This window comes from Aquarana catesbeiana, linkage group LG11, assembly GCF_042186555.1.
Source record: "Aquarana catesbeiana isolate 2022-GZ linkage group LG11, ASM4218655v1, whole genome shotgun sequence".
Taxonomy (NCBI): domain Eukaryota; kingdom Metazoa; phylum Chordata; class Amphibia; order Anura; family Ranidae; genus Aquarana; species Aquarana catesbeiana.
Genome location: NC_133334.1, coordinates 171,052,780 through 171,067,896, shown reverse-complemented (window position 1 = coordinate 171,067,896; position 15,117 = coordinate 171,052,780). Strand labels below are relative to the sequence as shown.

The 15,117-nt window shown below is 43.5% G+C and overlaps 1 protein-coding gene across 4 annotated transcripts in view; it reads right to left on the bottom strand.

The window, feature by feature from the left end:
• The window catches only part of PLA2G15 (phospholipase A2 group XV), a 451,295-nt gene that overhangs the window by 43,915 nt on the left and 392,263 nt on the right, over positions 1–15,117 (bottom strand). For 3 of the 4 annotated variants that reach the window (XM_073605038.1, XM_073605037.1, XM_073605039.1), the window contains one exon: positions 769–2,448. The exons of the other annotated variant lie outside the window; for it this stretch is intronic. In XM_073605038.1, coding sequence (XP_073461139.1) covers positions 1,937–2,448 — 512 coding nt within the window. In that variant the 3' untranslated portion in view covers positions 769–1,936. Of the gene's footprint in view, positions 1–768; positions 2,449–15,117 lie in introns of those variants that run through there. 4 annotated transcript variants of the gene reach the window in all.

Below are 15,117 nucleotides of genomic sequence, written 5' to 3'. Positions count from 1 at the left end.
TGTCCATTTGCAGCCTTGCAGCTTTGTCAGTGCCCATCTGCAGCTTTGTCAGTGTCCATTTGCAGCCTTACCCAGGCTGCAGTTAAACTGAAGTGATTGTCAGTGTCACTGCAGTTTGAAAATGGCGCCGCCGGCGCCGAGATACACAGAGCCGTGACTTGCGGCAGCTCTCGGCCACTTTCGGCTCCACTCGTAGTCCCACCCGGGATGGGCATGACTGTGAGCGGAGCCGAGCGCCACCCACATACAGATATCTTAGTGTACTCGGCTAGGTTCAGCTAGCTCCGCTCACAGTCACACCCAGTCCCTGTGTCCATCATAGGGCGGGACTGGGCGTGACTGTGAGCAGAGCTAGCTGAACCTAGCCGAGTACACTCGGCTATCTATGTATAACGTCGGCCGGCGATCGCTCCGCTCACAGTCGGCGGGAGATCGCCGGGGATCGGCGTATAACACGCACCTGCGATTTCCCCCTGATTTTAAGGGGAAAAAAGTGCGTATTATACGCCGATAAATACGGTATCTAATCCACTCTGAGAATAACAGACAGAAGAGATATACTGTGTATAATATTAGAGGAGATATACTGTATATACTACTATTAGAAGAGATATACTGTATATACTACTATTAGAAGAGATATACTGTATATACTATTAGAGGAGATATACTGTATAAACGATTAGAGGCGAGATATACTGCATATACTATTGGAGGATATATACTGTATATACTGTTAAAGGGTGAATCTGGTAAATATCATCAGACTCAGAGATCAAATTTTTTTATTAAAAAACAAAAACAATGTCTTCCTTCAAAAAAAATGTCATTTTAAGAACGTTCGATTTTCTAATCATTAGTGGGGTCAAATCGACGTTCATTTTCAACCACAGTGACAGGAAAATTTGGAAATAATAGAAAACATCTTGGTCAAAGGAATTTTCAGACAGTGTATGTGGTTTTGTTCAGAAATTACATTCATTTTAAAAACAGAATGTTAAAAACAAGTGAAAATTTCAACCATCATTCTTTCATTCAGCGAATATACAAGATTTTTTGTCTGAATTTTTTTGTCTGAAAATTGATCCCTGTGGCCAACATAAGGCTCGGTACACACCTATGCAGTTTGCTTTTGATCTGTTTCTGCAGTGCTTTTTGCTTTGCGTTTTGATTTTTGAGCACGTGATTCTGCTGCGATTTGCGTTTTTGCATTTTTTTTGGCCAATTTGATGTTGGGCAGATAAAAAAACACAAATTGCTGCAAAAACGCATTACATGCTTTTCTGCAGCTTCCCCCATTAAAGTATATTGAACCAAAAAAAGCACTGTTTTGCATTAAAAAAAAGTCCCTACTGTAAGGTGATAATTTTTTTACTGTAGAACTGTGAAAGTAATATTTACAGTAGTGATTATTTGCTCTTTTTGTACTATAAAGGGCTAATTTTAGTTTTTTTAACCTCATGTTATTGGCCGATTAATCGATTATGAAAATAGTAATCCATTAATTTCATAATCGATTAGTTGTCGATTAATCGATTAGTTGTTTCAGCCCTAGTCAAAAGATATAAGAAAGAAAACATTTATGCGTAGCCAATTCTTTATATATTCTATAATAAAAGTATGGATAGGCATGCAGTGGCCAAATAGTAAAGATTTCTTAAATTATAATGAAATGTGAATACACCCAAACTATTTCTTTAGTTACAATAACATTTGTCTTCTTCATATGCACAACATAGGTGAAATGTGCTGGAAATTGTGCAAAGTACAACTCAAAAAAAAGGCTTAATAATATTTGGGTAAACTGTACATAAATGCATGACTGGTAAACTTTAAATTTTGCGGTTATAACCACTTAAAAAACAGATGAAAGAAAGGCTAAAAATCCTTTCAACATACTGAGAAGGCAGATTACAACATTTGTAAGAGTAGTAGGCTATGTACCTAAAAGGACCATCTTGATGTAAGATATGGTGGTCATATTTGACAACATTGCAATGTGTTCATTACCCGGCAGCTCCACTAAAGACACTGTCTGTTTCTGCCTGCCCACCCACTTACGACACTGTAAGGCACTTTCTATGTTAACTGTTCCATCTCCAGGTCCATATATTATGTTTGGGTCTTTGTTTGGGAAAGCATCATACTGGAATGAATCAGGAGTGTCGACTTCAGTACCATAAAGACAGTGTACAGGAACTCCAGGAGGTGTAAGAGATGATATTATTCCCTCTGTTTCTTTCCTCATGACCCAACCTTCTGGAAAGCCAATGTCATTATAAAACTTCTGATAGTCCTTCAGTGTGTAGTTTGAGCTTTGTGTCCTTACAAATACTTTGTCAAAGGACCATGTGTTACTGTATGGAAGTAGCCAACTGGTAGACACTGCTGAGCGCTGCTGGTCACGAATCCGCAATGAACTGATTACTGGAATTCTGTTGTTATCTCCTATAATGCAGATATTAAGTATAAAAATTACTAAGCCTTTTAAAAGCTTTTTTACAAATAAGAAAAAACAGCAGTTAATATTTATTGTGAAAGAAAGTCAGTTTTTAAGCTGAACTCCAAGCAAACAGCTAAGAAAAATGCATGTAGGGAGGTAGCTTTACTTGCTAACAGATTTGTATTTCTGTCCATCTAGTTCTGAAATTTACAGAGCTCAGTCACCCAACACAGCCCTGTCTGGCATGGGAGGACATATGATTTCTCACTTCTGTAGTTCATAACACTTACGGGTCTCCTCCACAAGCCCAGCATATCTGCCTGGAGTTCAGCAGTTCACCTCAAAGTATACTGCAGCTAAAGGCAAAACTTTTTCTTTTTAGTTTTGGATATTGGTTTGTCCCCAGAAGAGTAATAGGAAGGAAAATAAACACCAGTTTTGGTGACAACCAGGGATTACCTCTGTTTGAAGAGATTTTGTCTCACTTCCTGTTTTGGCTATGGGACAAGAAGTGAAGGAAAATCTTCCCAATGAGACACGGAATTCAACAAAACTTAATAGGGGTTATAACCCTTCCATACTCTATCCAAATGGGGAAAAAACGTTTGTTTTTAGTTCTACTTTTATTATGTACTGTCATGGCAGGAGACACATCAAAATGTAATATATTTTTTTATTTAAACTTTCAAGCACTCCCAAAAGAGCACTCCCAAAAGAGCACTTCCCCTCCCAAAAGAAATAGGTGACTAAGTTATACGATCCTTAGGCTTAAATCAAGAAGCGGGATCCTGTATTGAAGCTAAATAAACATGAACACTAAGGTCATCTTACCCAAAACCAGCTGACAAAAAAAAAAAAAAAAAGATGCAAAGTTAACCACTTGCGGACCGCCTCACACAGATATACTGCGGCAGAATGGCACGGGCAGGCAAAGTAACGTATGGGTACGTTACTCCCCTCCCGTGGGCGCGGGGCCCCAGGCGGTCGGCATCGTTCCAGGAGCGATCCGTCCTGAGGGGGAGGCCACTGATTCATGGCCACCCCCTCGCAATCGCTCCTGACAAATTAGAAGCTTTCTCTGCTTCTGTAATGTAAACAGAAGCAGAGGAAGTGATGTCATCTCTCCTCATGAAGCCTCTCCTTGTGAACACTGAAGATGCCTATTCCAGGCGAGGAAATTAATTGCACAAAAATGGCAGGCACATAACCCCTCGACTGTGGAGAACTGGGTTGAGACTATTAACTCAATAGTTGGAAATAAAAGAGTGATATATATCAGGCAAGGTAATTTAATGTGGAGACCCTGGCTGGATGAGATGGGGAATCCCCCACAATTGCATCACATCCGGCTTCCGTGGTTCGTCTGTCTGTCGAGGGTGGAACGCACGCTGCTGCCGCGATCATCTGGGAACTTCTCCTACAGAGCAGTTTCCCCCACTCAAAGATACGCTTCCTAGCCTCAGTGCCGGGCGATGGCACCTTGTATGTGAGTAGCCCTTTGGCTATGGTTTTGTTTTTATTAAGTTTTAAATAAATGGTGTTACACTATATTTGGTTCCTCTCCATCTATTTTATATCCCGTGCGTGTGACCCTGTGATGTGAGGATAAGAGTCTGGTCCAATTTTCTCCATTGCAGCAAGCATTATCTTGCTAAAGCCTATTTGACCTTTTTTTCATTAAATTGGTCAACTTCATCTGGTAAGCTGACACCTATTTTCATGAGCACATTGGTGTTTTTTCAGTGATGGTGAAGGGATTTTGCTGCTCACGCCTTGATACCAAGATTCACATCAGGATTTCATTTCAACTAATTCTTCACCTTTGATGGACTTTTTTACTATATTTCTTATTTGATTTATATATAATTTTTCATGTTTTGGCATCACATATTTTGTTATGGTTGCACAATTATTACTGAACACTATTATCCTTTATTGGCTTTAGTTTTAATGATTTTGTTCATCTATGTTTGATCCACATAGGCAGGCTGGTTACCATATACTTGAATGTATTATTTGTAGTCTACACCGAATGAAATTTTTTTTATGCACTAGTAGTTTTTTTATAATCATATAGCGCTCCCCTTATCCCCTCTTTACAGATTGATTTAATACTTTGTTACTGTGCAAATAGGTCCCAGACGGCTGGTGAGACCTGTAGTCCCACAGAAGTGGTTTCACTTATTCAAAGACTGTGTGCAGTGTTTGTTTTCTCTGTACTACAGAGTTAATTTTGAGTTGCATGTTTCAGCAAGGAAGAAGTTCTACAGGTGCTTTATATAACTGAGCGCACAGTTATCTACACATCACCTTTACCATAATTTGCTACTCACTTGTTTCCTGGATTACAAATACTGCAGTTTAATAAGCTAGCTAAAGAGGAAGAAGACAAGAGACTTCACTATTCATTATAAAGCGTTCTTACCTTGTTATACATATCCTGAGAACTGCATTACAACCTAGGGGGAGCCCTTGAGCACATGACATGGATATATGTACTGTATTACACTGCTGCACTATATGGGAATTTATCATACTGGGTACAAGTCCCACCCTCTGCCTGTCTGCATATGCTTCTCAAGTGACTATTGAGTTTTGGGTTTCACCTACACTTTAATTGTTATTACTTTTACTCTTTATATTGGGATTACCGCTGTGTCTAATGTATTGAACAAACTTCTCTCAGTAAACCGTTTATGTGGTTAATTTACAATTGGTATGAGACTATCTATTGCTACAGCTGGTGGAGTGACGGAGACCCGGGTGACGGTAAATATACAATATATTGTGTTATTATTGTCTTATTATATCTTATTATTTATCTTTATCATTGAGTCTTACACCAACATTACCACACTGTTGTGCCAAGGGGGTCGAGTTCATTTTCTGGGGTTGAGAGGCAGAGTGCAGGCCCAATCAATTATCAGCAGCTCCTTAGAGGGTCAGTGCTACACATGGGGGCTTGTCCGGGATTTCTGCGACTCTGCAATCAAACCCCCCCAGAGGGTACCCTTGTAAGCACCAGGATGAACCCCACCACTGTTATTCGGTGGTGCAAGGCAGAAGGTGCCCGCTTACAAGCGAGCGTGGCAATTGAGCTCCCAGGTGAGGCCTGGGAGGAAGAACAAGTCAGACAAGTGGTAAAGGCCCTGTCCCCAGAAAGAAAGGCGTGGGTGATTGATGTCAGAACCGATAGTAAGACCTCTCGCACTCATGCACTGTTGGAATGGAGAAAGGGGGACCCCGAAAACTTAAAAGGTACAAGTGTGCAACTATCTGACAAAACCAAGTTTTACCTGACATACCCAGAGGGACCAGGTGAAAGCCCTACCAGCTCCACACAAGCAAAATCAGCCACAGCAAAAGTTCCCTCCCGGCCACGCATGACCATGGTTGAACCGGAGCTCTTTACAGCCCTAGGGAACTTTGTGCCGAAATGCCAGAGGGACGCCCCAACACACCCTGGAGCTGGATATCGGAAGCTCGGTGCTTTCTCTGTAAGACAGCCCGTATCTCCAGGGGAGGACAATTTTGAAGAGTGGCTGGAACAGACCACACAAGCCTTGGATGGGACATTCCTGAGACTCATAAAAAACAGAGAATCGAGAGCTTAAACGGCCTGCCTCAGAAGCCATCTGAAATTTGAAGCTCAGCAAGCGAAATTGTGTGGCCCAGGACTACATTGACATTCTGCAGGACGTGTTTGGGCGAACAGAAAGAGTTTCTGATCTTATTTATCAGTTGGAACACACTTACCAAGAAGAGGGAGAGAAGCTGTCGGAGTACATGAGACGTTTGGACAAGATTATACACCAGATCTTGCTGAAGAAGGGTCTAGACCCCCGGAAGGTGGATGAAGTCCGCCAAGCAAGTCTTGAGGGGTGCTCAGCCTTTGGACCCCATCGCTCTCCTGTTGAGAACCCGTCGAGATGGTGGCATCTTGAGGCATCCGGACCTGATCCAGATTGTACGGGAAGAGGAGGCCAGTCAAGTGTTTTGAGTGTTGGAGAACAAAGAAAAAAAGTCAGAGGCCAAGATCTGTTGTTGAAGTCAGGACGGCCAGTGCAGCTGATGGCGACCCTCAGATCGAGACCCTCAAGACCCAAGTGTTGCAACTGATAGAGATGATGGCTCTTTTGACCGCCAGGCCCACTATTCCACTCGATGAGGGAGTTCCAATGCCCAAGAAGTTGTTAAGCTCTACAGTTGCAGCGAGGAAGAGGACAGCAAACTCAGGGACCTGCTTCAACTGCAGAGGAGTTGGACACTATCGACGAGTATGCCCAAACCCAAAGTCAGAGACACTACACCAAGAGCCGGCGGGAAACTCCAGAGAGCCCTGGTGAAGGAGTCAACCGGGCGTCCTGCTATATTAGCTAACTCCAGAAAACCAAAGAGCACAAAAAGACCACAGGAGAAGTTAAAACCCTCAGAGAAGGCTCCCATTGTTGCCTCTGAGCGACTCAGTAACTCATTGCCTACAACCTGGGATGCCTAGCATCAGAGAGTCAACGCATACCGGATTCCGAGAACTCAACCTAGGCCCAAGCCGGATCAAAATCTCCGCAAGAGAGGAGTCAAGATACGACTCACTGAACAGGCCCAACCTGAAACTTCCCACAGGCTCCTTCTCCAGTTGTCTCCATCCAGGTAGAGGGAATCTATACCAAGGCCCTCTTGGATACCGGAGCTCAAGTGACTCTGCTCTACAGGGACTTCTATGACAAGCACCTCAAACACTTGCCGCTACAGAAGTTAGAAGAGCTGGAGATTTGGGGACTCGGGACTCAGAACTTCCCCTATGATGGCTACCTACCAATCAAGCTGACTTTTGACCCCCCGTAGCAGGAAAGACCGAGACCTTTGATACCTTGGCGGTGGTCTGTCCTCGTCCTCCAGGAGCTGGGAAAAGTTCCATCATCATAGGGACTAATACTGATCTCGTGAGAAGGCTGCTGGTACCTCTTATTCGAGAGCAGAGCACTTCAAACCCCAGTGTGCACCCTATGCTGAGACAAGTATATCAGCGCCTCTTGCAGGAAGAAAAGGCCCCAGCAGAAGGAGTAGGAAAAATTTGGCGGTTTGTTTGAGAGCGTCCGTCAAGTTGAATTGGAAACAGCCGGGCCCTTTCATTGTCCTGGAAGCGGACAGTCAAAAGGAAGACTGAGGGTTGGAGATAATTCCAGAGGTGATCTCAACCCGGGCACTACAAAGAAGTCACGGAAAGGTCACAGTTAGTGTTCGCAACATAACAGCCTCACCTGTGAAGATGCCAGCTTAGATGTTATGGGGCAAGTAAATTCAGCCACCCCAGTCTCCCCATGCGATTTTGGGGTGTGGTGGAAGTAATGAAAGCCCTGAAGAAGAGTTTTACCCAAAGAACACTCCTCTCACACCTGCCTGGATGGAAAGGGCCAAGACTCAGCTCCTAAGATGGCGAGCTGCTTTCTCGAAGAGTGAGTTTGACGTTGGGCGTGCAAAAAGTGCCAAACACCGGATCCGCCTAGAGTCAGACGGATTCCTTTAGGGGACTTGGAAGACCTGCGAGAACAGCTGGTTGAGCTGAAGAGAACAGGAGTTATCCGAGAGACTCAGAGTCCATATGCCTCCCCAATAGTGGTAGTAAGGAAAAAGAATGGGTCGTTGTGGTTGTGCATCGACTACAGGACACTGAACCGAAGGACCATTCCTGACCAATACACCACACCCAGGATAGAAGATGCCCTACAGAGCCTGTCAGGGGCAAAGTGGTTCAGCGTGCTGGATCTGAAAAGTGGATATTATCAAATCCCCATGCACCCTAAAGATAGGGAGAAGATCGCTTTCATTACCCCTGTGGGATTCTTCCAGTTTGACCGCATGCCACAAGGTCTGTCTGGCACCCCAGCTACCTTTCAGAGATTGATGGAGAAGACTGTAGGTGACATGAACCCGATTGAAGTGTTGGTATACCTAGACGATATCACCGTTTTTGGCAAGACTTTGGAAGAGCATAAAGAGCGCCTTGAGAAGGTCCTGAAGAGGCTCCATGATGAAGGCCTGAAGCTCTCCATGGAAAAGTGCCAGTTCTACCAACCTACAGTCAATTACCTGGGCCACATCGTGTCTGCCAAAGGAGTGGCCAAAGACCCTCAGAAGCTGGAAGCTGTCACCTCCTGGCCAAGACCCACTAATGTGACTGAGCTTAGGTCATTTCTAGGATATTACCGGAGATTTGTTGAGGGATTTGCTAAGATAGCTCGCCCACTCACTGAGCTGTTGAAGAAGGAGGAAGGCGATGATTCAGATTCAGTCAAGTCTGTAAAACCAGCAGGAGGGGCCAGGAAGCCCAAAGAGTCCATACAAGAGCAGTGGACCACCCTGTGTGAAGAGGCCTTCAAGCAGTTAAAGTGGAGCCTCACAACTGCCCTAGTTTTGGCCTATGCAGATCCAGCCAAGCCATACGAACTGCACGTAGATGCCAGCCGAGATGGGCTGGGCGGAGTGCTGTACCAAGAGCATGACGGACACTTAAGGCCTGTCGCTTACGTGAGTTGGAGTTTGGCACCTGCTGAGAGGAATTACCCCACTCACAAGCTTGAATTTCTGGCCTTGAAGTGGGCAGTAGTGGACAAACTGTGAGACTACCTATATGGCGCAGAATTCAAAATTAAGACAAACAACCCTCGCACAAAGGTGAAGATTCTCCACACTCTGTGCAGGAAACAGACTCTGAGGGTTTTTTGTCCTCCAGTGAAGCTTAGATACAAGATACTGGAGTACCAGAGGCTGAAGTGGAGAAGGACAGTGTCAGTGTGCAGATAGCACCGAAACCCAAAGAACAGAGAGCAAAGAGAATCATCCAACCACCTAAAAGACTGACTTATGATGTGCTGAGCAAGTGCACCGAGGAGTTTTGTTCTGCTGCCAAAAGAAATTCTGAAATGCCTGATTCCTCTACTGCTGATTTAGTGGAGGACAACCTCATCTCACCCCCTGGCACATTTATACAAGACACCACGGTGTCAGCTGCAGGTGTACAGAACAGTCTCCCTTCATATGATAATTGATGGGAGGCTCCTCTGTCAGTTTTATGTCATCGCTTGCATGCAAAAGCTTGTAACAGGTCACTAATTTTGAATATCTTTGGGGGCCAAAGATTCAAAGCAGGGGGAGTATGTAGCGCAGGGGTTTTTGCCACCTAAATTACTATGTAAATATGTGATGTTCTTTAACCACTTCAGCCCTGGAAGGATTTACCCCCTTCCTGACAGAGCACTTTTTACAATTTGGCACTGCGTCACTTTAACTGCTAATTGCGCGGTCATGCAATGCTGTACCCAAACTAAATTTGTGTCCTTTTCTTCCCACAAATAGAGCTTTCTTTTGATGGTATTTGATCACCTCTGCAGTTTTTATTTTTTGCGCTATAAACAGAAAAAGACCGAAAATTTTGAAAAAAAAAAATGATATTTTTTACTTTTTGTTATAAAAAAAAATCCAATAAACTCAATTTTAGTCATACATTTAGGCCAAAATGTATTCGGCCACATGCCTTTGGTAAAAAAAATGTCAATAAGCGTATATTTATTGGTACGCGCAAAAGTTATAGCGTCTACAAACTTGGGTACATTTTCTGGAATTTACACAGCTTTTAGTTTATGATTGCCTCTCATTTCTTGAGGTGCTAAAATGGCAGGGCAGTAAGATACCCCCCCAAATTACCCCATTTTGGAAAGTAGACACCCCAAGGAAAAGCTATTTGCTGAGAGGCATGGTGAGTATTTTGCAGCTCTCATTTGTTTTTGAAAATGATGAAAGACAAAATTTTTTTTTTTTTTCTTTTTTCAATTTTTCAAACTTTGTGACAAAAAGTGAGGTATGCAAAATACTCACCATACCTCTCAGCAAATAGCTTGGGGTGTCTACTTTTCAAAATTGGGTCATTTGGGGGGGGGGGGGTTGTGCCATCTGGGCATTCCATGGCCTCCGAAACTGTGATAGGCAGTGAAGAGTGAAATAAAAAATTTACACCCTTAGAAAGCCTGAAGGCGGTGCTTGCCTTCCGGGGTCCCGTACGTGGCTAGGCTCCCAAAAAGTCTCACACATGTGGTATCCCTGTACTCAGGAGAAGCAACAGAATGTATTTTGGGGTGTCATTTCACATATTCCCATGGCATGTTTGAGCAATATATAATTTAGTGAAAAATGTGCAAAAAAAAAAAATGTGTCTTTTTCCCGCAACTTGTGTCACAATATAAAATATTCCATGGACTAGACATGCCTCTCAGCAAATAGCTTGGGGTGTCTACTTTCCAAAATGGTTGCCATTTGGGGGGGGTTTGAACTGTCCTGGCATTTTATGCACAACATTTAGAAGCTTATGTCACATATCACCCACTCTTCTGACGACTTGAAGACAAAGCCCTTTCTGACACTTTGTTTACATGAAAAATTTTTTTTTTTTTGCAAGAAAATTACTTTGAATCCCCAAACATTATATATTTTTTTTAAAGCAAAGGCCCTACAGATTAAAATGGTGGGTGTTTCATTTTTTTTTTCACACAGTATTTGCACAGCAATTTTTCAAACGCTTTTTTTGGGAAAAAACACACTTTTTAAAATTTTAATGAACTAAAACACACTATATTGCCCAAATGTTTGATGAAATAAAAAAGATGATCTTAGGCCGAGTACATGGATACCAAACATGTCATGCTTTAAAGTTGCGCACAAACGTGCAGTCGCGACAAACTAAATACATTTTTAAAAGCCTTTAAAAGCCTTTACAGGTTACCACTTTAGATTTACTGCTAAAATTACTGCCCTCGATCTGACCTTCGCGGTGATACCTCACATGCATGGTGCAATTGCTTTTTACATTTGACGCCAGACCGACACTCTTGCGTTCGCCTTTGCGCAAGAGCAGGGGGGGACAGGGGTGCTGTTTTTTTTTCTTTATTTTTTTTTTGTTTTTATATCTTATTTTTAAACTGTTCCTTTCAATTTTTTTTTTTTTTATCATTTTTATTGTTATCTCAGGGAATGTAAATATCCCCTATGATAGCAACAGGTAGTGACAGGTACTCTTTTTTGAAAAAACTGGGGTCTATTAGACCCTAGATCTCTCCTCTGCCCTCAAAGCATCTGACCACACCAAGATCGGTGTGATAAAATGCTTTCCTAATTTCCCAATGGCGCTGTTTACATCCGGAGAAATCTCAGTCATAAAATGCTCGTAGCTCCCGGTTTCTTAGGCTACAGAGATGATTGGTGCCATTCTGGTTTCTGATCAGCTCTATGGTCAGCTGGCCAAATCACCGGCTGCATTCTCAGGTTCCCTGTTGGGACAGGAGAGCCAGAGAAAAACATGCAAGACAGTGGGGGGGGGGCATTCCCTCCCACTGCTTGTAAAAGCAGTCTAGAGGCTAATTAGCTGCTAGGATTGCTTTTACATGAAAGCCGACCGCTGGCTGAAAAGAATGATACCAAGATTATACCTAAACCTGCAGGCATCATTCTGGTATAACCACTCAAAGTCCAGCAACATACCAGTACATTGCTGGTCCTTGCTGGGCATATATTGTAAACTTTTTTTTCATGCAGCCTGTGGGCTGAACGAAAAAAGATTGATCGGTGGGTATGCCCACCATTAGAATACCTCCCTTCATCCACCCACTTCTAATGATGGGCATAAATGCACTGTTTATATGTGCGGAAGAATGGGGGTATCCGCCCCAAAAGGTAAGAGCAAATCGCTCCTCTGCCCCTGCTGCCCCCATGCTCTTTTTTTTAACTGTGGTGGTGAAATCAATGGAGTCACGGCTTTTTATATCGTGGGAGCAAACGCTGTTGCTGTCAAGATAAATAAATCCACACTGCAACTGAATGGCGTACCTGTTAAGCAAATGATGGTTAACAATTAAACAAAGTAACATTACAGTATAACAGTAAGAATTTCCATACCTGCAAAGCAAATACAAAAAAACATAGTAAAAAATAAAACATTTTTTAACGCAACCTGTACCTAAAATATATATATGCTGAAGCAAAAAGGTAGGAGCAAATCGCTCCTCCGCCCCTGCTGCCCCCATGCTTCGGCATATAAGCTCTTTTTTTTTTAACTGTGGTGGTGAAATCACCTCCAACAGCGCTGGATCCACGGCTTTATGTATCGTGGGAGCAAACGCTGTTGCTGTCAAGATAAATAAATCCGCTCTGCAGCTGAATGACATACCTGAAAACAAAAAAATGGTTAACAATAAAACACAGTAAACAGTAAAGTATAAAAAAATTGCATACCTATAAAGCAAACATGATAAAACAATAAAACATTGCAGAACAGAATACAGTAAAAAAGAGCAGAACAATAGAGAGAGAATAGAGAGAGAACAATAAAACAACTATTTTTGTTTTTTTATATTATATATTTTTTTTGTGTTTTTTTTTTTTACACTTTTTTTTGTAACTGTAACTTTTGTAACTGTAACCGGTTCCAGGTTCGGGTCTCTCAAAATGCGATGGCATCTTGGGAGACCCTGTGAAAGTGTGCCTAGTCTGTGTAGTGCTGTACCCTACGCTAATACTCAACTAGTGTATGGTAGCATTCAAAACATTCACCAATGCAAAGACCAGGATTGTCAGGACAGAAGGGACAATAATAGCGGGTGTAACACCTATATACGTGCTTGCTGCAGACACAACATCTTTTTTGGGGGGTTCGTTGGGTAGGGGTACTCAGGAGGACAAAGAAAATGCCTCTCAGGCAGCCGGCTTACTGCATTTGGTAGGGGAAGGTGGGGTGGAGCACCGTCTGGAAACATAAGGGCTCTGACGATCTCTTCCTGGAATTTAAGGAAGGATGCAGTACGTCCTGAAGCTCTGTATAGCACATGAGCGTTCAGCAAAGCCAATTGAAATAAATAAACAGACACTTTCTTGTACCAGCGTCTGGCCTTACGGGCAATTAGGTACGGCGCCAACAACTGGTCGTTAAGTTCCACCCCTCCCATATTTTGGTTATATTCGTGGACACAGAGGGGTTTCTCCACAACACCAGTCGACGTAGTAATTTGGACCGTCATGTCTGCATGAAGGGAGGTAAGAACGAAAACATTCTTATTATCCCTCCACTTCATAGCAAGCAAGTTATTACACTTGAAGCAGGCTCTCTCCCCCAGCCTAAGACAGAATCTACAAGCCGCTGGGCTTAGGTCGCACGGTGCCACATGCTCCAAACTGCTGATCAAACAAGTGACTAAAAAGTGGCACGCTCGTGTAATAATTGTCCACATATAAGTGGTACCCCTTTCCGAATAAGGGTGACACCAAGTCCCACACAATCTTGCCAGCGCTTCCTATGTAGTCAGGGTAGTTTGTCGATTCTACATGGCTATTTTTTCCCTCGTAAACCATGAAACTACATGTATAGCCTGTGGCCCTGTCACAGAGCTTATACATCTTGACCCCGTATCTGGCACGCTTGCTGGGAAGGTACTGTTTGAATGACAAGCGGCCAGAAAACTTAATCAGGGACTCATCAACGCAGACAACTTGATTGGGAGTAAACAAGTCTGCAAAATGTTGGTTGAAGTGGTTTACGAGGGGCCGAATTTTGTAGAGCCGATCGTATCCAGGGTCTCCACGAGGACAACAGAAGTGCATGAACCGCAAGATCTGCTCGTACCGTGCCCTGGTCATGGAGGCAGAGAACAAGGGCATATGGTGAATTGGGTGAGTGGACCAATATGATCGCAACTCACTCTTTTTAGTTATGCCCATGTTGAGGGAAGGGCCCAGAAAAAGCTTAAATTCATAAACTGTAATTGGTCTCCAATCTCTGGCAAGGGAGGACTGGGGAACAGAGGCGATGCGTTGACCAGCATACAAATTGCTTTGGTCCACAATAGATCTATAGAGATCTTCAGTGAAAAAAAGCGAATAAAAATCAAGTGACGTAAAATCAACTGTTTCCACCTGAATGCCGGGTTGGCCAGTGAATGGGGGAAGTACGGGTGCTGCAGAAGTGGTGGGTTCCCAATTAGGATTGGCAAATGCAGCAGGAAGGGCACTATGGGCACGACGGGCCTGTGTTCGTCTTCTTGGTGGCAGTGGGACACTACTTGTGCTTGCCACCTAACCAGCTTGAACTGCCTTTATGGGACTCGCCACGTCACCACGTGATACTGCAGTGCTGGATTGACTACGACCAGGGTGTACTAGGCCGCTGGTGCTTGCCAGTTCACCAGAAGGATGAGCGGCGCTAGTACTGCTCTGCTCCATACGAGGGACCTGCGGTTCTTGCACATTAACGACAGAAGAAGTTCGGGGTCTGGTACGCCTGACCTTGGCAGGGACCACAACTCCGTCGTCAGATCTGTCATGGAGCCGCTGTCCTCTACAGGATCGTATTCTGAGCCTGAATCTGACAGATGAGTGACTTCCTCTTCACTATCTGTCATGCTCAGAAACGTGTAGGCCTCTTCACTAGTGTACCTTCGATTTGCCATTTTGGGCTGTAAATTTAGTGGTACACTAGTGAGACTCACAGGTAAAAAAGCTCCTGACTGTTAGCGACTGTATCAAAACGCTACCAAAAAAACTGTTAGCGATCGGAGGGATCAGGCCTGCCTCTGCGAACGCTGCAGTTATGTATGTTTAGTGTTTTGTCAGTGACAGCGATCGATCGATACTGC